This window comes from Barbus barbus (assembly GCF_936440315.1).
Source record: "Barbus barbus genome assembly, chromosome: 33".
Classification (NCBI taxonomy): Eukaryota; Metazoa; Chordata; class Actinopteri; order Cypriniformes; family Cyprinidae; genus Barbus; species Barbus barbus.
In genome coordinates, this window is record NC_136761.1 from 13,307,087 (window position 1) to 13,333,859 (window position 26,773).

The following is a 26,773-nucleotide window of genomic DNA, read 5'->3' on the forward strand; positions in this document are numbered from 1 at the left end:
TGTTCTTGTGTGCCGCTACGAGGAGCATGAATGAAAATGAACGAACTGCTTAAATTCCTAAAAAATGAAATAAATGGCAAGAGCACATCCAGCATTTCCATAAGAGAAAATAAAACGGATGTCTTAGTTTATCTGGATTATGAATAAGAAAGAAGAATATTCTAAAAGCTGTGAACCGCATTAATTAAAGACATTAATCCAGCGCATGCAAACATGGCCAATGTATGAATTTTGAAGGGAAATGTCTAGGTTCTCAGGCGCTAGGGTACTATTTTTTTATATTGTTGTGTGCTGCAGAAAGTTTAAGATGGAGTTTCGGGACAGGTCCCAATGCATCAAAATGACTTACGGCACAGACAAAGCAAGTGTCATGCCAGCTGTAGCCCAGCGCCTCAAGGAAACGGTCTCCTGCATCAATCTTGAAGTCACAGCCATGGCATTTGGTACCAAACATCTTTTCATAGTCTGCAGAGAAAAACAAACCAACCGAAAAGGGCCTATTAAGACACCGAGAAGGAAATGCTTGGTCAGAAATGAAGAGAACGTGACAAGAATGAAACGTGTTATCGGAAGGAAAAAGAAAAGGGATTATATTTTCTCAGCCCTCACATGCTCAGTGTGTGATAACAGACACTGGTCCAGATTTCTACATGGATTGCCCCAGTTTTACCCATTACGGAAAACTTAAAAGTGGCAAGCTTTACATTCCATACACAAGGCAAGTAGTTTAGAGCACAATCCTTTTAAGGTGCTGAGACTGCAGCTATTTTATCAACACTAGCTCTTCATTTCTAACAGAAACAGCTGCCCACTTGCTGCTGACACAAGACCAAAACTCTTTAAAGCTGTAAAGCACCGGAACTGCAATGCAAGCCTATTTACATAATAAGGACATGCACTCCCTTCAGATATCTTAATGTCTGTTTATGTAAGATTAGGGGCCCAACAAATGTGACAATGTGATCAACTGCACTGCATAAATATAAATTAAACACAGAAGGTGGCTGAATTTAGCTACTTTTTACCACTCAGGAAACTAAATGAATGAACAAGCACAGCTTAACATGGCAAATTTCATGACTGAATTCAAATCAATTTAATCCAATCCACAATGTGTCCGAGCCCCTTCTCCAACCTGTTTGCTAAACTCTGATTAATTGGTCCTACAAAAGTGTCAAAAGATCCAAAATAAAAGAACTGCTGTAAGAGCTGTGGCCTAGTGGGTAACACACAAACTCTGACACTTAGAGATGTGGAGCTCATGTTTGCAAAACAGTTTGGATCTAATGCTTCCTATATCTCTTCCCAATAATTTCCTTGTCTAAAGCTCACTAGTCCATTAAATCAAAGTGGCAAAAAGAAAAAAAGAACACTGGCAACACTGGTTTTCTACTCCTCCCAATAATTTCTTGTCATAATTCTCACTAGAAAAAAAAAAAATAATAATAAAAATGTTTGTAAAACAGGTTTGAATCCAAAGCTTCCCACTCCTCCTTTCAATAATCTCCTGTCATAAACCTCACTATTCCCATATCTAAAAAGTGTTAAGTTAAAGTTAAAAATGTTGGCGCTGATATGCCTCGAGTTCGAATTCTAACTCCAGGACCTTTCCCGATCCCACCTCTCTCTCTCTCTCTCTCCCACTCTACTTACCATCTGCTCTACATGGTCCTATCTTAAAAAAGGTAAAAATAAGTCTTTACTAAAAATATATATAATAGAATAAAATGTAATAGTAAAATTAAATATATAGTAAAATAAAACAAGACAAAATAAAACAAAACAGGTTTGAATCCAAAGTTTCCCACTCCTACACCAAAATTTCCTGTCACAGTTCACACTACTATAAATGAAAAAAAAAAAAGTTCAAAGCAATCTTGCAATGTTTCCGATAACTTACAATCATTAAACTGTTTCTCCTATCATTCTTATATAATAAAGTAATAAATTAAAAGGTAAAACAGGTTTGAATCCAAATTTCCTACTCCTCCCTAAATTTCCTCCACTCCCCAAATTTTCCTGTGATAATTCTCACTAGTCCTATAAATAAAATAAAATAAAATGCATGTTCAAAGCAGGCTTGCAATGTTCTCGATGCCTTATCATTAATTTGTATTTCTTATTATTCCTATAAATTGTCCTATAAGTATCAAATAGGTTGGTAAAAAGTGGACTTTTATGTGGGGTGCTTACATAGTCAACATGAGTTTGAATCTGTTCTGTGATTTCAATCTAATTTAAATAAAAAAAATACAAAAAAATAGAATAGTATTAATGGTTTCACTGAGCACCAAAGCACTCTCAACTAATGGCGTGTTTAAAGTAGATTCTCAAGCATAAAAGTTCTCAGCAAAGCTCCTAATCAATGTGCAGGGCTGGTATGGAGCAGGTTTGATGTCTGAAGTGAAGTGGCAGCATTTGAATGATTAAACACCGCAGGAGCCCGCGCTCGGCTCTCGGCAGGGGCTGTCGATAAGATGTGTGGCCGAGCGTACGAGATTGGCCGTGGTCGCTCACCTCTCTCACAATAGGGCTCTCCCTCCTCCATGTAGAAGGCCTGGTTCCTGATGGGCATTTTGCAGGCAGCACACAGGAAGCACTGTACATGGTAGGTCATCTTCAGGGCGTGCATGATTTCCTGCGGAGAGGACAGAGGGGTGTGAGGGAGCTGCACACGCCATCTATGAATTTACACTTTGAAAAACAGTCCACGCTCACTTTTAAACTCTCACTCACTTTACACACTAAATACAATCAGAATCAATTTACAGATTTTGTTTTGAGGTTATTATTATATTTTGATGTACTGTCATATTATTATACTGTCATAAACTTAATTTATGGTACTTGTTTTGTATTGTACATTGTATTATATATATGTGTGTGTGTGTGTGTTAAATTCATATATTCATACATCATATTATACTGACCCCAAACTTTGTAACAGTAGTATATCCAAAAATGGTACCAGCATCCTTAACAATTTTATAAACTTTTCCACCACTCATTTTGAATCGATCAGTAACTGCATTGTGTAGTTGTGTTGCAGAACAGTAGGAAATGCAGTTACCCCAGTTATCTTCTTCTTGCATTTGGCACAGTTGGGTGAATAACGGTTGTCGTAGCACTTGGTGCAGTAAATGGATCCTTTTTCCTCAAAGAATCCCCCCTCATCCAACACCCTTTTACACTGACAGCACGTGAACTCCTCTGGGTGCCAGGAACGTCCAAGTGCCACCACATAGCGTCCCCTAGAACACAGACACACAAACACAGCCTTACAACAAAAGCTTTTGAACTGAAGGGTCAGCTGGGGCATCAACAGCTAGGTTTAGCACTCTTGAGTGTTCAGTGTGAAAAGCCATTCTAATGGAAATAGTAAGTCAGACGCAAAAACCTACTCCATTCTGTATTGATTCTCCACGGCAGAAAGCCCAAGGACATGACGCTATTTCTGTGCTTGGCGTATTTTAAGAAATATTGCTGCCTTACAAAGTTTGGCAACCTTTTTTCCCTCCCCATGTTTTCTCTCAGTTCTGTAAGTAATAACATTTAGCGCATAGTCATCATTGATTTGGAGATATTTTGGGCTGTCTACAGTGGTTAGCTTTGGGATATCGAAAGGAACAGTTCACTCAAAAATGACAAACCATTTGCCGAAAATGTCCTCATGGAGGCCATTTGAGATCTAGATGAGTTTAGTTCTTCATCGGAACAGATTTGGAGAAATGTAATATTAAATCACTTACTCACTTAATCAATGGATCCTCTGCAGTGAATGGATTCCATCAGAATGAAAGTCCAAACAGCTTATAAAAACAATCACAATAATTCACAAGTAATCCACACAATTCCAGTCCATTAATTACGTCTTTCGAGGTGAAAAGCTGTGTTTATTATAAACAAATCATTCAAACATGACTAACTGTTTAGAACTGTTTTTAAATGGTTTCGATTTGTACATTTGGAAGCAATGGCTTAAAGTTTAAAAATTTCTGGATGGATTTGTTTCTAACAAACTCACAGCTTTTAAATTTTAAATTTCATTCTGACGGCACCCATTCACAGCATAGGATCCATTGGTGAGTAAGTGATGTAATGCAAAATTTCTCCAAATATGTTCTGCTGAAGAAACAAACTCATACTGGATGTATTGAGAGAGAGTGAATTGTCAGCAAATGCTGAATTTTGGGTGAACTATTCCTTTAACTGCAAATTTTGAGTCAGTGCTGAAGTTTGACTCCAAAGGGAAAGGTAAGGGAAGTGGTGTGTGGCCAAGTATGGTGACCCATACTCGGAATTTGTGCTCTGCACTTAACCCATCCAAATGTACACACAGTAGTGAACAAACACCCGGAGCAATGGGCAGCCAATGCTACGGCGCCCGGAGAGCAGTTGGGGGGGGTTCTCACCTCAGTCGTGGTATTGAGGGTGGAGAGAGTCTTGGTCATTCACTCCCCCACCTACAATCCCTGCCGGACCTGAGACTCAAACCCCCGACCTTCGGGTTACAAGTCCAACTCTCTATCCATTAGGCCACGACTACCCACAGTTAAGGCGGTAAGAGTTCTAGCCGTACCTAATGATCTTGTTGCACGCGCCGCAGAGTGGGGTGCAGCCGCTGGAGTCGGCGGGGTTCTGCTGTGCTGCCTGCATGATGGAGCTGCGGTTCTGCATGGGAGTGGGCTGGACAGGTTTCTGATGCTGCGTCACCACCGTGCTGGTCTTGTCTGGATGGTAACGGTCTGCGAAACCGGGATCCGTCACCCATGGCGGCCGGCAGGCTGGACTGGAATCCGTTTGCGCTTTAGCTGGCGCTTAAAAAAAAAAAAAAAAAAAAAAAAAAAAAAAGTACAATGAAACTCAATACATATATTTTTTCAGCACTTCTTCACTATGGGCCAACAGAGGGCTGTTACAAGTGTGTACATTTATGGGCTGCTATTAAAATGAGTGCAATTGTAGTCTAAAATGGCTTGCTTTTATCCAGGGACCAACCGATAACACAGACATCTATCGAGATGCTGCTAACACCATGAGAGGAGAGCATTAGGAGTGGCAAGGGTTTAATTCAGCTTATATAAACCACATCTCAAGAGAGTGATAATTGACTCATATTATCATCTTTGACTATAAACACATCAGTGCCACTTATGTCTTACTTTTCCCATTAACAACAGGCCTGTCTGAGCCAGCCGGGCCGCTCCGTGAACAAGTCTGTGTTTTATGGGAGTTAAGTCCTCCCCGTGGGAGCGAGTCTGGGCCGTGAGTCAGTGTGTACTGTTAGAGTCAATCTATTCTGTCTGTTCTGAGAGTACTTACCTTGAACTTCATCAGGTTTGTCTGCTGGCTTGGTCTTGGCAGGACAGGGAGTTACTCCGTGACTGTAGAAAGAAAATTTCCCTTCAGTACACATGCCTTGATAAAACAGCTTTAACCAATGAAAATGTTATTAAGCTACACAACACAACCTCTGACGTCTACTCCTGAACAAAGAGATGAGATTAAAACTACTTCACGCCATGTATTTACATGCAAATTAAAATAAAGGATGGGTGTTTTTTTGCTTTAATTGTAAATAAAAACATTTAATGCATTTACTGTTATTTTTTCACTGAACATACTTGGCATAAGAACAACAAAAAAGTATATTCTTTATATGCTCATGGTGTTTTAAGATTTTATTCATTTACGTGATTTTTCCAAAGGCTAGGAATCACTTCTTTTCAATTAGGCTACCCAATTATCCAGGTTTATTTTAAATATATTTTTAGCTTCTTTTAATGTTTTTTTATTCTTATATTAAACAATTTTCTGTCATCTTGGGACCCCTTTGGAAGTCAGAGTTGAGATTGACCTGTGTGGTTTTAGCTTGCATACTCCTCTTAAAAATAAAAAAATAAATAAAATAAAAAAATAAAAAGTTAGCTGTAGCATTTATGAGCTTTTCATCATACATCATCGGTATGAAATGAATAAGCATATCCTGATTCTGTACCTTAACATAACTACAAGATCACACAAGAATAACACAGTCTTCAAGATGCGTGTTTGTGATTATGTGTGCATGTTGTTCCTCATGTTTGATAGCTTCTAAAATGAATCATGTCCTGAAGTTCCCTGGGCGTAAACATGTCATTCATTTATACAGAGTAAGCCAAAGTCAGTGTCTTGTGTTTTTTTTTTTTTTATTGCCAAACACTGCATTAAAATGATACCAGCTGGGCAAAGCAAGATACAGAACGATTAAATCGTTATCTGAAAATCTGAACAGAATTACAATGCATACTGATTGCTCAGTTCTGTTCCAAATCCTAGTGAGCTGCCCACCTAGGCAATATTTTTAGGCACCATATGCCAACCACAACAGGAAGTCTGTTCCAAACAGTAGGCTTGAAAATTACACTGATTTCTCACCTTGTTTTTGATGAAATCTAAAGTAAAATTGCCAATCCCAGAATGCACTGTGCTGAATTGTATCCAGAAGCTACAGAATTTGATAAAAATAAATCTGTTTCATCTATTTAAGACATGCAGTATTTTACGTAATACTTAGAATACGGAGTTTAACTAGCAAGATCTAAACCCATAATCTATCTGCTGAAAAAAAAACTATTTAAACCAGGTTAAGTTGGCCTGGGGTGAATTAAAGAGTTTAAGGTTAGTCATTTTTACCATCACTTCTCCAAACAACTAGGAAACAGCAGTGCATAAGATGCTAAAAATGTTGAAATGAAGAAAAGAGAACAAGCATAGCTTGAAGAAAATAAAGGAGGACAGCAGAGTGTTTCACAATGTTTTATGTACTCGGAGACATGAGTCAACAGAATCTTTCATCTTATTGGAGACAGATCCAGAGGAAGTGCGAGCAGATGACATCATAATAGTGAATTATGCTAAATTACAGTCAGGATAAAAAGAGAATGAGAAAGAAAGAAAGAAAGAAAGAAAGAAAGAAAGAAAGAAAGAAAGAAAGAAAGAAAGAAAGAAAGAAAGAAAGAAAGAAAGAAAGAAAGAAAGAAAGAAAGAAAGAAAGAAATCACAAAGGGGGGGCTAAACAACACAATCAGAAAGAAAGAAAGAGCAATAGTAACAGTCCCGTGATGGATAACGCCTCTGAACAACCACAAAAATAATAACAATAAAATAACATGATTATCAGTTTGTAGAAACGTACCACTTGAAAGAGACTATGTCACACCAACAGCATTCAGATATTCCTAACGGGAACTTGACTGTAGGGCTCAGTTTGCATGGTTTTTCCAACTATGCCTGCATTTCTTCTCACATTTGTTTTTGCTATTTTTAACTTGTATTTTTTTTTTCATTAATTTGACAATCCCCCCCCCAATCCACATTTTTTTTGTCCTGGTATAGCTGGGGTCGGTGTTCACCCATAGCTGGCACACGGTGGTGCATTTGTATCTAGTGCGGCTGTATGTCAGCCACCTCGGCCGTCTGATGCCCAGGAGGCAAAGCGTTCAGGACTTGATGTTGAGGGCACGGGCGGATCTCTCGTGATGCCAGTCTCTCAGCCTGGCATAGCGGGGACTCTGAATCTCAGAGAGGAACTTTTCCCTGCCATTCAGTGCACCAAAGAGGACAGGAAATTAGGAGAGCGGTGAGGACAAAACAGAAGGAGAGAAAGACATGCCAGCACATACACAAAAACAAAAGAAGGGAATGAATATGAGGTTGAGAGAACAGCAAAACAGAAGGGAAAGAAGTAATAAAAGATGCAACATATGCAAGTAGTGATGAATTCAGAAAAATAAAATAAAAGTCAGGGTATCTGTAGATAACCAGGCCCAGACAGAATCTGCAGACTTTTTTCTCACATTTCCGTTTTGATTTTAATGTAAAACCTGCTAAATGGATTTGGAGCTGAGAGTACTACACGCTTACTGGCAGCACAATCTAATGAGCCAAAAGTTTTAAGGGCGTTTGCACACAAGAGAGAGAGTTTTGATGGAAAGCAATGCACAAGATGCTTTTTTAAGGGTGTGGAAAGAAATGATTTGGTATGAAATCAAGTAGGAATATAGGAAAGTGCATTTCCGACTGGGCTGCGTCCAAATTCTTGTGCTTTCATAAGTGTGCAGAATGATTTAGGTATCAAAGCTGTAAAATTCTCATTTTAACTTTAAACATTCACTGTGCTTAAAATTAAAATACACATTTGAAGGCAACGACTTTATTTTTATAACACTTATTCACTACCAGTCAAATGTTTGGGGCTTTTTTTTTTATTTATTTAAGTCTCTTATACTCACACTAAGGTGCATTTATTTGATCAAAAACTCAGTAAAAACAGTAATATTGTTAAATATTATTACTATTTAAAATAGAAAACCGCTATTTTTATACATTTTAAAACATAATTTAATCCTGTAATCTTACTTATTGTTATCAGTGTTGTGTTGCTTAATATTTTGGTGGAAATATCCGATTTTTTAAAAAGGAAAAAGAACAGCATTTCTTAAAAATAGAAATTATATGTAATATTATAAACATCTTTACTGCCACTTTTGATCAATTTAAGGCATCCTTCCTGAATCAAAGTACTCATTTCCTTTCAAAAATCTTACTGACTCCAAACTTTTAAAAAGTATCGAACTTCTAGAACTTTTCAAAATCTAACAACTCCTCTGCCCTTGTGGCCTTATGGACTGATTTCTCTTGGGTTATGGAACTCCATAAACCCCCGCATTTGTCCTCCACATGAGGCATCATTCGCATCAAAAATCAATGAATTTGAATTGGTATCTGACACGGTGTAAACTATATTGATGAAACATTTTATGCAAGAAAGGCATTTATATTCTGCAGAAATCTGAGGGCATGATTCTGTGAAGGTCTGATTATAAAAGGCACACAGCACTCGGCGTATGAAGCTATACTGCAAATGCACAGATCAGACAACGGCTCATAATGCGGATCAAAGCATATTTTCAGCATCTCTCCGCAGAGAGCTGAACACCGTGATCTCATAATGAGGGTGGTAAAAGGTCAGAGCCAGCGATTTAATGCTTCAAACCACACTTCATTAGCAAGTTCACACAGTTCTTTACCTGGACCTTTTCATGTTCTCATCATCCGGGTCCTGCACTGAGGGAAGCAGGAGAGATACAGATCAGACCAACCATTAGACAAACACAATATAAAATCCACTGCCAATATCCGAACAACTCTACAACACACTTGAAGACCGCTGCCTTTAAAGGGACTCCCCATCACCTTTTAACACGAGTCAATCCCGTGAGATGTACAGGTTCAGTACAGCAACAATGGCTGACTGCACAGCTCTTTCCTACCACTTACTTGAGAGCAAATCAAAGCCACTCGGGCTCTAGATCACATAAAGGAGAAAATCTCAGCCATAACCCTTTAAGCTATAGATGGATGACATTTCCCACTTCTTTATGATCTCACTCTCAATATCAGATCAGCGGTTGGGTCCTCTAGGACATGCTTTCATGCCCTCCTACACTCAGATTAGTCCCTGCCACTAAGTAAAGATGGGATTTAGGAGAGGGAGTTTTTTAGGAACTTAGGAACAGGGTTGGGAGCTACAACTGTATATACTGTGACACTAAAAATGTGTCAACCGGAAGACCAGTTTATACCACAGTAAATACACAACGCAATTGTAAAAAATCTGACACAAAGCAGAAAAATAACGATTACTTTGACAACTTCACAGAGTAGTTTTTTCTTATTCTTAGCAATGTGTCACTTCTACATCAACATGAGTTAATCCAATTAACTAACAGTAGCATGAAATTATAATGAATATAATTTTAGCATAAAAATTGTATAGTTCACAGGTGTGCGTGAACCAGCTATTTTACATTGACTTCAAATGTAACGCATTCATTATTTCAGCTCAAGTAAAAATAAAATAAAAATATTTAACATTATATCATGAATAAGCTTCTTTCGGTTTGTCAATTAAGTTCCAAATAAAAGGAGACAATAAAAATGGCTAGTTTAACTAGATTAGTTAAAAAAATAAAATAAAATAAAACAAAAAAGCTAAATAAAAGTAAATTACAGGGGAAATAAATAAATAAATAGTATTGGTTGAATTTCTGGCACAAATGACGCTCTTGTGATATACCACAGTATGAAAAGTTTTATCATGATTGAAGATTTTGGTCCTAACTACCTCCCCTTCTTAGGAATGTCTTTTTCCACATTACTTCACAAAATACTGAGTCTTTGAGAAATGGTCTTTCCAAAGAAACCCGTTGACACAAATGAGCTTATGCTGAAAACCCCAAATGAGAAACAACTGCTCTGAGAGGAGTACATGGCGCTGACAGGCTGCGGTCTGAACGTGTCTGACTTACTGAAGTCAGTGCCTGTGAGCTGGGCCAGGATTCGGAAAGAGCGAGACTGGGTGGTGCCGGTGCGTGGCTGCCAATCCTCCGTATCCTGGATCAGTCTCTTCTTACTGCGATCGTTGGGGATGAAGCAGGCCATGTTTTCCACCCGCAGACCGTGCCTGGAGACATGAGTCCTTCGTGACCTCTCTCATTCACCACAGCAGCACAGCACAGCACACCACGAAAAAATTAAAGCATCAGCAAATGGCTTCACGTAATGCGTGCATCACAGCAAGAGAGACCATGCCAAACACAGCGAGGGAACGTGCAGTACATAAGGATCCAAAAAAAACAACAACCTGGGTTACATGAATTCCCTTACAAAATAATCTTATCATGGCAATCAACGTTTCTGACAAAACACTTACTACAGGTATTGTTGCTACAACACCATGCTATCACAGATCTATTAGAGTAGCTATATTTTTTGTGTTGCAGAAACTAGAAGCACTATAAGGTTTTCAACCATGGGGCCTGAAGAGAGGATTTTTTTAATTATTTTGATTTATTTTCTATTAAATTCTTTGTTTAATAATACTTTACTTAATTTATAATTTTATTCCATTTAATTATTTTATTTAGCAATTAATGTTCATTATTTGTATACATTTTAATTATAGCTATTAACATTAATTTATTAAATTACATGTATAATTATTTTTATTAATTAAATTAAAGCTATGGTCTACGATTTCAAAGATTGTTCATTATTAATAACCTCGTTTAGATGCTGGTTATGGTTCTACAGTACAATCCTAATAATATGAAGAGAAAAAAGAATGAAAAAAATCCATTCACTCTATTGGGTGTACACCCGCAGAGAAATTGACCAATGTAAGCTGTCCGGCCGGACAGCTTACATTGGTTAACTGCTCTCATCCAATCCCCTGCTCCACTCGCGTCTCCACCCACCGCACCCCACCCCGCCCCCTCCTGCGACATGAAATTTTGCGCGAAAGTAGGCAGCATCAACTCAGCAATGGAGAAAAACCAACAAACAGACAGCAGCAAGCGGCCCCTGCTCGCCCCAACAGTCAAGGTTGGAAGAAAGAGAAAGTCAATTGAGGAAAGAGCAGAGATTAAAAAAAAATGTGAAGAACGCCGGACTCAAAGCCGAATCAATATAGGGTCCACCATTGCCCGTTGGAGGAAGCTTCAGAGAAACCTTGGACTTAAAACCGACGCTGACATGGCTGACTTTTTGTTGAGCAGGTAAGCATTTATTTATACTTTTATGGTGTGGTGTATTACATAAATAGCTTTTTATCAGTCTGACAACATGATCATGCTACCGGTCGGCATTGGAATGTTAGCCGTTCAGCATCGCCTATCACGGGTCAAAGTAATTATATTTCTTGAAATCCGTCATCGCACATGGTACGTCTCTGTTCCATGTTTACTCCTGCTTGACTGAGTGACGTTGTTCAGGTCGTTTCCCGGTGGGAGGGATCAGGTAGCACAGAGGGGAGGGGTGTGCGTGTGGAGGGGCGGGATGAGTTTTTTAAAAATTCAGGCTTTCTCGACTGATTTTCAACATCGTAGACTACAGCTTTAAAGCAAGAAGTAACCACATTACCTTGATTAGTAAGGAAAGGAAATAAGTAAATAAACAAGCAAATAAGTACATTAATAAGTAAATATTTTTTAAAGCAATTAACAAAATAAATAAAGTAACAATTAATGTATATAAACAATGCTTATTATTTTATTTACTATTTATCTGTTAATTATTTATGCATTTGTTATAGTTATTAATTTTATTTTTTATTAATTTTATTATTTAATGATGTAATGTTAATGGTGCTCTAGCTTGTTTCCTTTTCCAGCTTTCTAATAAACATTTACATTACATATTGTTGGCTCGATCACGATATGTTTCTCCACTGAAAGCTGCTTTCTGCTAAATGCATTAATGCCTTAATAAATTAAAAAATTCAGTAATTACACAGACAATCGTTATTAATTTTATCATGAAATTATATAATGTAATGTTAACAGTCTCCATTAAAGTTATTTACCAATACTGCGGTGAATTATTATTATTATTATTATTTTACTGGGGTCCATGGGCTGGCTGAGAGTCTGGTGAGGGTCCCTGGGTCTGTAAAGGCTGAAAACCCTGTTTTCACACATCAGATTCATAACTACATTCACACAAAATAATAAATCAAAACACACCCACGAAATGTGATTTCAGTACAGGCTCCACATCATTGCTTCATGCTCTAATGAAGTCACTCAGAGTGCACGAGTACATTTGCTAATAGTTTGAAACGACCCAGCTAAAGTGCCGTTTCAATACAGTTCAACTCCGAGTGAAAAAGCAATGAAACATGGTCTGATGTCGTTGAAAGCAAGAGTTTATTAGTAAGGTCAGCAGCAGGTCTACGTTCTTTCAGCAAGTGCATTAGAGCCACAAGCATTCAGCACTTACTTCCCCTCAGGGTACAACTCCTCATAGAAGGCTTCTCCTCTAATGAACGGGAGAGTGAAGGAAGACAGAAAAAAAAACAGGATGGAGAAAAAAGGAAGAGGAGCACAAATAACAATAGAGAGGAAGAGTGGGAGCAGAACAACAAAGAACACAACAGTGTCCATTAAAGCAGCCTGGCTGTAGACCGAGTGAATGGAGGCTGCCCATGCGGTCTGAAATATCAACCCTGGAATAAAGTTGTACATTTACAATCCCTTAGAGAATAATTACAGAGCGAGACGGCAGCTTAGATGTGAGAAATCTGCTGTCTCCTAAAGCCAGTGCTGCAACAATGCAGTCTTGGGAATTGGGAAAGATAAATTTGATTTAGGAAAAAACATATGAAAACAGATAGAGGCAGAGCCACAGGGCTGGGATTTGATAGCCAAAAACAATAATTGCATACATTTCTCAGAGCAGGAGGGAAATACGGAAAGGCATTACTAACTTGTCAAGAACTTCCATCTGTAGAATGACAAAGGAGACAAAAAAAGAGAAAGAGAAAATAGTTTAGAAATAAATCACACAGAAATGCAGAGAAGAATAAATAGCATTTAGAAAGACAGGATGCAGACACAAACAAAGCAAATTGTGGGGTTTTTTAGAGGGGAAAAGAATCACAGTGTGCTTTAAGTAACACAGCGGAAAACTTGAAAACATGAGATGCACTTCCTATTAAATCAGTTAAATGATTTGGTTCTTTTAATGTGCTTTTATTATTAAAAACATCCCTGAACCTTCAGCCAAACATTACAGCCACTAGATCTAACTGACATGGAGGCTGGCTTCATAGCAAAAAAAAACAACATTACCCTAAATACATGTTTCCCAAAATTTTGACCAATGATTTATGATTTTTCCAGTCATTTGTGACTACTGGATAAAATCATTTTACAGGGATTTTGATTTCTAGTCAACATCTCATTAAATATTTTAAAGTTGAGCAAATAGACGAACGATCTATTTATCAGGAAACATCATGAAAAGTAATGATTTTTTTTTATTTTATTAAATTTACACAAATGCCTAGGCCTGGGAAAAAACAAAAATACACAACACTGCTAAAAAGAAAAAACTATATCATTTACTTCTTAAAAATTTGTTTCATATTTTAAATTTATTTAAAAAAAATTTAATTTATTCCTGTAATTGCAAAATTTTCAGCAGCATTAAAATAGTTCCAAAGTTAGGTGTCAAAAAAGGAAGAAAGATTCATACTTTTTATTTAGTAAAGATGTATTAATTTGATCAAAAGTGACAGTAAAGACATTTATAATGTTACAACAAAAATCTATTTCAAATAAATGCTCTTCATTTGAGTTTTCTATTCAGAGAATCCAAACAAATATCACAGTTTTTACACATAATTTAACATAATTTGGCAAAAAACGGTTTTCATCATTAATAATATTAACCATTATTAATAACTGAGCACCAAATCAGCATACTAGAATGATTTCTGAAGGATCATGTGACACCAAAGACCGGAGTAATGGCTGCTGAAAACAACAATAGCTGTCATGACAACAATAAATGTCATTTTGAAATACATTCATATATACACACACACACACACACACAAACACTCAATATTTGCGCAAAAAATATAATACTTCTAATTTGAAATTTTTTTGTTGGTATCATTCTATCAAACACTGCAAGCAATAGTGTCCCTTGGTGAACAGGTATAAAAACAAGCTTGTAGGTGTGCGGTGCTGTGAATGATGACATGCTCAGAATGCTGACGGTCTCCACGTTCACTGGAGATCACACACACACACACACACAGATAGAGTGCTGGATCGCAAACACACTCGCAACACTCCAGCAGCTGAGCTCTGATTCCCTCTCCTTCCCTCCACTACACTCCAGAGCTTTCTACTCCGGTTCTTAACAGAAAATGTTCCCACAATCCAACTGAAGTTCAAGTCTTAGTTTTTTCACCTTTTGAATAAAACAAAGAGGACATCTATTTGAATAAAACATCTCCTTCATGCAATTTGTTTGTGAGGAAACTTGTTAAGGTGGATTCGTACAGGAGCCTTTCCAAGTAAGGCTGTTAAGTAATTCAGCACCGGGGCCGTAACGGCACTTTGAGGGCTCAGCAGATTTTACGGGAGGGTCTAGGCTCTATAAACAGCAACAGACATCATCAAGTCCTGGCCTGAAGACAGATTTCAACCTTCTCAACCCGGACAGATCAAAACCTTAGACCTTCACAGACTCCTTCACGTGTTTACGTTAAAAACCAGCACAATTTTACTGCCTCCGACTCCACCGGACTTGACTGCTAACATCTGTTGTTTTGATCATCTTCAATAAAAGTGCTCGTTAAAATTCAGGATCTCGGCGGAAAAAAGGTGCAGAACGTCCCCACGTAGGGATGGCGAAGAGAAAAACAGATGAAGACGGCCTGTTCGAGTGGATCCCAGAACAGTCTGGTCACCGGGGTGGCGAGGCAACCGCCTGTTCCAACAAGGAAAACAGACACAGCTGCTTAACGCCATATTGTTTATTACAAGCACACACAATAAATCCAGAAAAACACTGAAGGCCAGACTCTTCAACTCGCTGACCCCAAACCTCCTGCCTCACTATGTTGAAAAGCAACACAGACTTAAAGACAACGGAGGGATTCTGCAGATGTTTTTACCCATCAGGTATTGCTGCATCACGAGAAACACGCAGCCTTGGGAATGATGAGCTCGTTATTGTGAACTAAGCTCATCAAGCCCGTCCCGTGGCGATCAAAGCACGCTTTAAAGACAGAATATGAGGCTGAGTCTCTGTCGGAGACTTGGTTGGCTGGTCACCTACCCATTATGAGGCTGCGACGAGTTGAAGTTAAGCTTGGGGGCGTATGACACCGGCTTGATGACAGGCCCCTTGCTGGCATTGCCAGGGGCTGCGGAGAACGGCCGTGCCATCTTGTTTATGGCCGTGCTCGGTGCGAATGAGTACTTGGGCTGACTGGATGCAGGTGCGAGTGAATCCTGAGTGTGGAGAAAGACACAGTGCAAATGCAACACCATGCAGGTCAAATCATGCACACACAACTAGTGGCACCACAGGTAAATGCACAATCCCAGACACAGTTTTAAGGCTTAATCCTTTCCAAATGAGGAGGATTATCGGGGGAGGAGATGATGTGAATAGTCTTCATGCATTCTCACAGCAAATTGTGAGCACAGTGAGAATGAAGGGGGATTGTTTGAGAAGTGCGAACACACCCTGGTCACAAATATTTATCTTGAGATCAGGCCATGTTACAGCTAAAAGGTCCTCCTTCAATTTGGCTGAAGGTCCTCCTCTGCTCTTGACTGGGTTGAAAGTAAAACTATAACTGATATGACTAGGATTATAAGAGAGCTGTGCTATGGGCTTTTGCAGCCACATGGGGGCGCAGTTTCTCCCATTCAAATTTAGAGTTTTGTTTCAGTTTTCATAATGAAATAATCATCTGATTAGTTAACACAATTGTTTTTTATCTTTACACAAAACATATTTTTACATGTTCATAATTTTCATTAACCATTTCTTTAGACATTTTGAAATATATTTACCGTGCGTGTCAAATATAAACCTTAAAAACATATTTAGAAAAACAAAATGTAATATAATTTTTAATAATATACAAATGATATTGCATAAAATAACATTTATATAGTATGATATGATATGAATATATATGTATAGTTATAGCTTGAAATTCAACAGCTACAAATGTAAACGTGAAGGCTATAATTTCATTAACTTGCAGTTATAATGTGTTCAAATGGCCAACTGGAAAATGCAGATTCAGTCTGGGTTTGTGCAATCTGTGGTGATGCAAATTCAACCAAACCAAATATTGCCAAAGGGAGGTTAAAGCGAGATGTTTAACATTTGAATCAGACAAACCACCCAAACCTCCGCAATATACTGCAACCAGCACATGACAGCCAAAAGAGCCATGAAACTTACATGAGAATGAGTTATGAATGAGCTATGAAGCACTGTGTGTTTGAGTGACATCACACTAGTTGAAAGCTGAAAGCGGAGTCAACTTGGATATGCTTTGGGGACAAAATTATTTAAAAAAAATAAGTTAAATCTGAGAAAGGATGTCCTCAAAGATAAAGATTATTCATACATAAATATAAAAACATATACTCTATAGTAAAATATTTACTCCATATGTTAATTCATTCTAAGAGTGAAAAAGTTCTTTAAGGGGCTACATATAAATATATAAATGACCTTACATAAAAACAAAAACATCTATGGCAAGAGATTTAGATAGCTAGTGTGTGTTTGCGTGTTTGCTCAGTTCTAACGTATTCAAAGCAGCTGAGAACCGATCTAAATGCGTTTCTTCAGATATCAGGAGCTGGTTGAGTGGTCTTGCGAAAGCGTCGCAGTTCTGTCCGACGCAAGAGAAAAAGGGCAACTGTCTTACCTTCTGCTCTCCTCCAGCTGGATTAAAAGCTCTGCAGAGAGAAAAGTAGAGAAATAATTTGCTTAAGCTCATTCATAAAAATGACTCATTTCACTGCAGTGCTTAAAATGTTAACTAAGGACAGTCTAATGGACAGACAGATATTGTGCCAAACACAACAAGACTCATGGGAATTAAATCGGTTCTTTCTGGCTCCAAATCCCATTTTGTCGGTCTGAATGGAATGTTGCAGCTGTAAGAGTGAATTAATACCTGATGGTTGTCCAAATGATTTTGAACAGACACGTGTGACGTGAAATAGCAATGTATCAGATTTTGATCAAATTCTGGTTAATGAAATCGTAAGCACTCAAAACAGACTTTAAAAACACCTTTTCCAACTATGCTTTTACTGTTTTCTTTTAGCTCATCTTGTATTAACAATTATCAAAAACTTTTCAAATGCTATTTTGAAATACTCTAGCATCACATAAATACCACCGATTCATGAACATGGTAATCACACAATCACACAGTTGAATGCTGGGCTCCAAATATCAAAAGTACAGTGGTATTACCATCCAATACCATCACTATACTTAAGATAAGCACTGTATTCAAGAACATCTGACCTAAACTGGACTGTCTAGGTTCGTTTGACAAGCCTGGAAAAATAGTTGCATTCCATCTGTGACCTCCCCATGAGTCTGCATTTCCTGTGCCTATACACCACTTCCTGTGACAGCGATGGTGTCCTTTTGCACGGTGGCCTGCTTACAGACAGCAGCTTAGAGAGAAAATGTTGAAGAAAATAGCACAACAAGGCTGTTTTACAAGAGTTATCTATTCCAGGAAATGGCAGAGGAAATGAGCAGTGTCCAGTGCAATTGACAATATATACTGGCAGTTGCAATATATAGCGGAACTATATATTCTATTTTCAATCCGCTTTCCTGCAAGGTCGGTAGAAAGGTAAACAAACAAACAAATAAAGCTGGCAAAGTTTTCCTAAAATGCATTATACCAGCTTTCCTTCGCTTTGTAAGCAAAGATGAAATTTTCAAATCTAATAATAACTAAATTTGCAAGTCATTTTACATCTATTACATGACGTTAACAGTAGTTTAAGCCTAAACAACTATCTAGTAAACAGCCTGTGCAGCCTATGTAATGTTAGCAGACAAAGGAAACCTGTAACACGGGCAAAAGCAAGCTATTGCATTTTGATAAGATTACAACTACAAACACAGAGACAAATCAATTCTGATTTCAAATTAAACTTAATGCTTTAAAACAAACACTGACCAAAGCACACAGGAAGGGCAAACCGGGACAACAGTCTAAAGCAACAAAGCTAAAAAGAGACTTTGTGTTTCAAAGAACCATTGCAAACCACAATTAAAGAAGTTGACCAAATGGCTATCAAAGGCCATGTAAACCAAAACTATGCCACCCTCTGTAATAAAAATGTATTCCAGAATAAATACAGACCTGCTCAGATGTTTTGACGTCTTCAAGCATGCCTTTCCATGGGATGCAAACACTGTAATTTATCCGTGATAGACAACAACAGACAGACACATTGACATGTCTGACAACCAAAGCTCCCAAAACAATAGTCTGGATACTAGCCATCAGTATACTGGGAAAAGGGGTAATTATGAACTTGATTAACAGATGTTTTCACAGTTATGTCACAACAAACTCCACAAAAAAATGACATCATCTAACCATCAGCGATATGACTCAGGAGGACACGCCCACTCTCATTCACACCTCCAATCAGCTCATTCCGTCCCCTAGCATTCCAAAGATGTGGCCTGTGACAAAGAGCTGTCTGGAGAATCGGCAAGTCTCTGCATCAGGAACATTTTTTGACCGAACCGACCATTCATTCATTCATTCATTCATTCATTCATGTCCTCCCTCATTCCAGAGGACATTTTATAGAGAAAAGGACAACCTCTCTTTGACCTGACCTGACCCTAAGAAATGATGAGGCATTTAATCTCATGAAGAAGTGTCAAGAGAAAGTCATATTTCACCCTAAAATGACAAAAATCTATAAAAAATTATCAAAAAAAAGAAAAAGAAAGTAATATTGTGAAATATTATTGCAATTTCTAATACTGGTTTCCCATTTTAATATACTTTAAAAAGTCATTTATTTCTGTGACGCAGTGCTGAATTTTCATTAGCCATTACTCCCATCTTCAGTGTCACATGATCCTTCAGAAATGATCTGAATATGCTGATTTATTACCAGTGTTGGAACTATTGTGCTGCTTAAATCTTTTGCAAACCTGTGATACTTTTTATTTTGATTCTTTGGTGAATAAGTAGTTAAAAATAGCATTTATTCAAAATAGAAATCATTCCAATCACTATTTATCCATTTAACACATCCTTGCTGAATGAAAGTATTAATTTCTTTTTAAAAAATAAGAAAGGAAATTTACTGACCCCAAACTTTTGAATAGTACTGTATGTTGTAAAACAAAACTTTTATATTTTTAATAAACAGTGTTATTACAGGTCCCAAAAAAATATTAAGCAGAACAAACAAACAAACAAAAAAACAGTTTCCAACATTGAATATAAATCAGCATATCAGAATGATTTCTGAAGGATCATGTGATTATGAAGACTGGAGTAAGGCTGCTGAAAATTCAGCTTTGCTTCACAGGAATAAATTACATTTTAAAGTATGTTCAAATAGAAAACATTTTAAATTTCAATAATATCTCACAAAATTCTTCTGTATTTTTGATTAAATAGATACAGTCTAAGAAATGAGCATAAGAAACCCATTTATTTTTAACCTTTTTTGTAATTTTAGGCTAAAATTCTTGAAGTCTTGACACTTCATAAGATTTGCCAGTGCAAAGAGACAAATGTTTTGCATATAATCACTGGAGTCATGTATATAGGAGCTAAGCCCCATTTTTTCGAGGGAGACGCATCTCTCATAACTCAAGCACAAGTTTTTATCCCTCTTCGCTTAAACGGGCCATTACTAACCGCTACAAGCGCTTACCTATGTGATGACATATAAATGATTCTCGCACACCCAAAAAAGGAAGAACAACACATTCATAGCTGTGGTTTGGACCATTAAACAGGCTCTTTGTCTTCTTGTGTTGATCACAGGGACGGCCTAATGACAGAGCAGGAAGGAGTGCATCTATCACTCTGCAACTACGCTCATCTTTCCCATTACTCATCTCTAAGCTACAGACTTTAGACTCTTTCCACCAGTAGCTTCTGTTCTGTCTGAGGGCAGTAAGGTCCATTTCAAACTTTCCTTTTTTGGGCTCTTTCTGCAGTTTCCCAAAAGGAGTGCAATGCAAGCGATTTCAGAATTGCGTCCCGAGGCATTGGAGTTTACCCATCTCAGTGCTGAAAAGCGGAGGTCAGCTCAAGTCACGGAGTTACCACTATGTCTCCAAATGATCTGCTCTACCTTTAGCCCTGGGTCGTCTGAACCATTGGAGAGTTTTATTATGACACATTTAAAGATATGGTCTATGCATTTAGTACCGTCTGCACAAAACAAGAGGCCCAAAGATATAGAGGCCATTTAATTCTGCTTAAATTCCACACAAGGTACCATGCCAAGTTATCAGCATGATTGCTATGGCAACAAGCAAAAGACAATATTATTTGGAGTCGTGTTACTGCCTGTTAGATCAGCTCTCTAGACACAGATTTGAGCCAAATCAAATTAAAATTAGGAAATGTTTAAAAGTTAATTTTCAAAACAACAGACCAAAATTAGTAGCTAAAATATCACAAAGCGCAAGTGTGACTGCCCGGTTTTAAGTGGCCTTGGTTTTGAAGTTTTTGTGTTTGTTTTTTCCCCCATTCACTTTACATTTATGCATTTGGCAGATGTTTTACCCACAGCAGTTTTACTGTGCAACAATTTTTGATGTTCCCTGAAAATCAAACCCATTATCTTGACATTGCTAGTGCCATCCTCTTCCTACTGAACTAAATTTTCTCCATAAGCATTTAAAAAAAACAAAAAAACTTCAGTAAATGTTCTCAAGACATGAGAACATGAGTTGGTTTGGATAAGAACCAAACCAACCAGGCTCCAAGATGACTCATTATGTTTGATTAAAAAAAATCTAATTAAAACATAGGAAAGCAACTGCACATTTCATAATTATAATCTAATAATTTATAATAATAACAATTATAACAATTTAACATGAGCTTATATAATATATTTACTGCTATTTTTGTGTTATATATTATGGTATTTACAAAATTTTTTAGTTTTCAAGTGTTAGTAATTTTATTTATTTGCTTATTTCAGTTTTAGCTCATCCTAAACTTATTTTATTTCAGTTAGTTGCCAAGGAAACATTTCCAATTTATGTATATTTTTGATATTAAATAATCAGTATTTTTAGATTTTATTTTGTTTCATTCCAATATTAAATCAACCTAATTTTAGTTAACAATAACACAATGCATTTCACAATTGTTAAGCTACATGTTAATTAAAAATTAAAAATCCACTGAAACAGCTATACTAATTTTGAAGCTTGAGGTAGGTTTGTTTTAGATGTCATCACCATTTCAATATCTCTATGCAGAAAATAAATGGGATTTTAACTTCTGGACTGGACTGTTGCACTCTATAGGCAATGCTTTTGGCATTCTGAACAAAACAATAGTAACCCACCATAAACAGACACTTATATTAGCAGGACTACCAAAATACTTTTAACTATCTATTAACTAAAGTAAATAGTATCTAACAAATCTTTTTTCAAATCCAGGAATCTGCTCTTTGACATTTGTTGTTTCTAATGCACCACCTGTTGTAAAAATCACAGTCTATCTTTCAAGACTGTAATAAAAGGGTTAACAGTGATGCATTAACCAAAGAACTCAATTTCCTGTGAAGTCATCCTCTCTCCCTGTGATACTGACACTCAAAGACGATGTGCAAGTGTGTGTGTGTGTGTACCTGCTCAAAGTGAGAGCGAGGGAGTCGGTTGCGGCTCTGATCTTGTTCTGTGCTTCCACATGGGTCATCTCCTCTGCATTGGCATCAGAGATGGACACCAACCAATCCCCAACACCCACTCCAGCCTGGACCGCCTTACCACCTGGGGTCAGCTGAAACAGCCACAGAGAACAAACATTAGTCAGTCTGTATGTAATGAAGTGTCATGAGATGACTAACTCTAAATATTCCAAATCTAAACCAGATTTTTACATTTTTTGAAGAAAGTGCGAGTGGTCCTGATGACAAACACAATACAAGGGTGTTGTGAGTGGTTGCCAGGGTACTCTAAAATAAACAATGTTTTAAAGCACATTGCCAAGCGGTTGCTAAGCAGTTTTGGGTAGTTATAAGAAGGTTTCTTAATGGCCAAAGCCAAAAGTGTTCACCCCTAAGTCTCTATGACTATTCTGGTCTCAACACATGGCTCATCTCACTCCTTCTATAGTATTATCTACAGGAAACAGTAAGTCTCATAGATTAACGTAACAACACACAACTCCTTAATAAGCTGCATAATTTTAGGTATCATTCCATTCTGTAGCATGCAGGAATCATCATTGAAATCATCAATTAAAATTAAGACTTTAAAGAAAAATATTTTTTGTTAATTGAAACAAAGCTGACAGTATAAATGTTGAAAAATTGAAAACAATAGGAATAAAAATGTATACAAGTAATAAAAATTACAAAAGCATAAAACAAAACTACTAACTACTAAACAAAACTACTAAAAATTAAAATCAAAATGAAAACTGAAATCATACAATTAAAGCAAATTGTAATTAAAATTATAATAGCATATAAATAATACTAAATTAACACTGGTAGTATTGTGCAGGACAAGTACGAACTATAGCATAGTGATGCCTGCCTCAACACCACTAATATGAATCTCCAAAAGGAATAAACTAGTGTATTAGATATCTAAAATCTGCTGAATCTATTATTATTTGACCCAGATTCAGGGCTCTGTGTTTAAGTAGGCCACCAACAAAAGAGAAGATTAATAACATTTCTCTGAACCTGCAAACCTGTTCTATCAAGTCCTTTGTCACTATTTAATTAAGAAAAGAACATTACTTTACAAGCATTCAAAAGCACTTTAGTTTCATCAGCTTGAATAAATGACACAAGAATTAGATTTAAAAGCAAGATGAGCTAAAAATGGATATTATCCAACTACACCTCAAGCGGAGCTATTCATCTATTCAAAACCATGTCGACTCTAAAGCCACCGGTGTGAAAGAAGCAGCACCTTCCAATCAACCAAACCCAACCGCACAAGAAAAAACACACCTGAGAGGAAGCAAAGTCTACAGCACAGACAAAGAACTCACAACGTAACACTGTTGGTAAACCGTTCATCATAAAAAAAAAAGCCAGTCTAAAATAATCCAGCACTTTAACGCAGCATTGACTTTTACAGCCTCACTGTGCAGCGTTTTCAGATAAGACCGACTTGGCAATGAAGTGAGCCACAGCATATAAATCACTAAGAAAAACGCCCGAGGCATCGCCCAAAAGGGAAAGTGAAGAGAATGTAGGGAAATATCCAAGTGCCGGTGTTACATGGAAATGAATATCCAAATTTTGGAACATGGAAAATGTTCTACAGCTGTCTGGACTCTGTGTACCTTATGAATGGGAAATTATGTTCTGTGTGTCATGTCTAGGAACACATGAGTCACATTCACATGTATATCCATGACTTATGCTAAAGAAGTCACAGATTTATGCTTATTGCTTGTTCGGTATTGGAACAGCAAAACCAAAATGTGAACCTCTGAGGCTTAGTCAGCCTGTGTCTGATGTCTTCTGGGAAAATAAGACTATAGTGACAGTTTTATTTTACTACAGAGCAAAGTGTGAACAACTTGAATGACACACACTGATAAAGGCACACAACCCAGACCCAAGATCCTGCCAAACTGATCTGCCATGTACCATTTGTGAATATTTATTCCAAACCATGCGAGCTCTGCCAAGTCTTGGAGGAATGTTCTGACCTATTGTTGATCTGGCAAGCAGTTCAGCAAGATTTCCGTTTGCGATTAACATTTATGACTTAACTTTTCTCAAAACTCCCACAGAAACGTTAAATAGGAAAAGTTAGAGTCCCACCCTAAAGCTACAAGGTACACTCTTGAGGTTTCTTGACCCAAACAGGGAGGATACGTGTTAGCATTCCCATTCATTTCAACCGCAGTTGCTCTGCTTTTATATGACCATCGATGGAGAACGATTCTTTAGGAAACAGACTGTAGTTTTGACATCTACCAGCAGGGTTACCAAAACCATGCGAAACCTGGACTCCGTGGTCAACAGCATCACCACAACAGAAACATCACATTTGGCCACAAATAAAAGCAACTCAAAATGTAAAAGGCTGTGCATCATTAATAGCACTTAGTGTGTGTAATAACATAAGACATTTGGTGGTAACACCCTAATGAGATCCAGCTTTTGCTGCTGGCATGTATTTGAATGCAATGTCTATATAAAGCTATGCTCAAACCCTTAACATCTGCCCTGGACATTTCAGACTCAGCATCCCTCCATTCTCCAAGTTCTACCACATTTCCTGTCTCGGCCGCCTGCTATTTACTTCAACAAACATTTACAAGTCTTCTCTGCTGAGCTCTGAATAGGAAGGAGTTGGACAGCACTGGGGGAAGAGAACAAAAGTTATTGTCCTCGAGCCTCTGCCCTCAACAGCCTGTTTGAGACCATGCAAATATTTATGAAACATTAGAAGCATTGTGACGTCATCAGGACATCATGAGGAAATGGCTGGGGTCTGAATAACAGACAAGCAGAAAGTCCTCCACCAGGTGTAGCACTTTGGCAAGCATACAGGAAATAGACCAGACCACAAGAGCTAATTGTGATTTTCCTGATAAAAATTGTGATCTCGATTTAAAAATGTTTGCTGTGCTTGATGGTAGAGCTGCACAATGCTTTACAGATGAGGCTGTATGCTTGGGATCACTGCAGTTCCCTTTTTATTCCTCCACATTTTTGCTTTCCCCATCACTTAGATAAAGGTTCATCTTTGTCTCATCGGTCCATAAACACAGTTCCAAAACTCTTCTGGCTCACCTATGTGCTTTTTTGCAAACTCTAATCTTGCCTTTCTATTTTTGGTGCTGGTCAGAGGTTTGCATCTTGCTGTGTAGCATCTGTAATTCTGTGTCAAAGTCTCCTGAGGACAGTAGATTGTCAGAGCATCACCCCAGCTTTCTGGAAGTTGTTGGAGATTTTACAGACATGTCTTTTAGCGTTCATTTCATCAACATGTCATCAATTGCTGTTGTTTTCTCAGCTGATCAGGTAGTTGTTGGTTGCTGCTGTCGCTGGTGGTTTCCAAACTCTTGATTTTTCTCTGCCCTTTGTTTTTGCTAGAGCTCTAATTGACTTCCTCTTTTCTTTTAGCATCCAAATTGCTTGCTTTTCTCTCAAAGTCAGCTCCCTCATCTTCATCCTGGTTTGTGTGTCATCATCGAATGCAAGATTCAGAGTACAGAATTAATGGATATAACTGATACGACACATTCCCTGCTTTTAATATCTAAAGAATTAATGCAACAGGACACAGCTGATCACTTAGAAAGACCTGTGAGGCAACTGTTCCAATACTTATGCTCACATCAGATAGAGGGATGAAACTCTAGAAGTGCTGAACTTCTTAGCTGGTAAAACATCTGTGTGTTGAATCACCCAATAATAAAATGTGACATTCTGTAGTTTTGTCTCATATTCATCTTTTAATCATATTTGTAAATGTCTTTACTCCACAGCCGACAGAGCAATTTGGTCTTTACTGTTCCAATACTTTTGGAGGGTACTGTGTGTGTGTGTGTGTGTGTGTGTGTGTGTGTGTGCGCATGTTTATGTGGTTTATGAGGACACAAATTTGTATAATGACATGGGTATGACAGAGGTATTACAATATGAAGGTGGTTTATGAGGACACTGCCCATGTCCCCGTAATTCAAAAGGCTTAAAAAAAAAAAAAAATAGTAAATGGTGTTTTTTGAAAATCTAAAAATGCACAAAGTCTCCTGTGAGGGCTAAGTTTAGGTGTAGGGTTGGTGTAGGGCAATAGCACACACAGTTTGTTCAGTATAAAAACCATTACGCCTATGGAGAGTCCCCATAAACCACAAAAACCAACATGTGTGTGTGCATATATATATATATATATATAAAACACACACACACATTTTTAATTTCATCATTTTCAAAATGTTAAACCATCAAGCCTTTGTATTTTTATAAAAATATTTTATAAAAAACTTCTCATACAGCTTCTCTTTTTTTGACAACAGTCTGTTTAAGTGCTTTTTAATAGCCTTTTAAAAGTTGGGGAAGATGGTTGGTGCATGTTGTGTTCTCAAATCTGTTATAAGGAAAACAAATTGAGATGCTTGAATATTTAAATAAATAAATAAATAAATAAATAATATTTT

At 37.5% G+C, this 26,773-nt stretch overlaps 1 protein-coding gene across 3 annotated transcripts in view; it reads right to left on the reverse strand.

The window, feature by feature from the left end:
• Nucleotides 1–26,773, reverse strand: part of LOC306852814 (PDZ and LIM domain protein 7) — a 38,587-nt gene that overhangs the window by 1,705 nt on the left and 10,109 nt on the right. For 2 of the 3 annotated variants that reach the window (XM_079389908.1, XM_079389909.1), the window contains exons 3-10: nucleotides 22,263–22,414; nucleotides 17,300–17,330; nucleotides 15,679–15,854; nucleotides 5,323–5,384; nucleotides 4,580–4,817; nucleotides 3,071–3,251; nucleotides 2,518–2,638; nucleotides 350–465 (exon numbers count right to left, since the gene is read on the reverse strand). In XM_079389908.1, the coding sequence (XP_079246034.1) occupies nucleotides 350–465; nucleotides 2,518–2,638; nucleotides 3,071–3,251; nucleotides 4,580–4,817; nucleotides 5,323–5,384; nucleotides 15,679–15,854; nucleotides 17,300–17,330; nucleotides 22,263–22,414 (1,077 nt within the window). Of the gene's footprint in view, nucleotides 1–349; nucleotides 466–2,517; nucleotides 2,639–3,070; nucleotides 3,252–4,579; nucleotides 4,818–5,322; nucleotides 5,385–9,071; nucleotides 9,109–10,352; nucleotides 10,508–12,822; nucleotides 12,862–13,309; nucleotides 13,327–15,678; nucleotides 15,855–17,299; nucleotides 17,331–22,262; nucleotides 22,415–26,773 lie in introns of all 3 variants that reach the window. The other variant, XM_079389910.1, reaches the window with a different exon arrangement.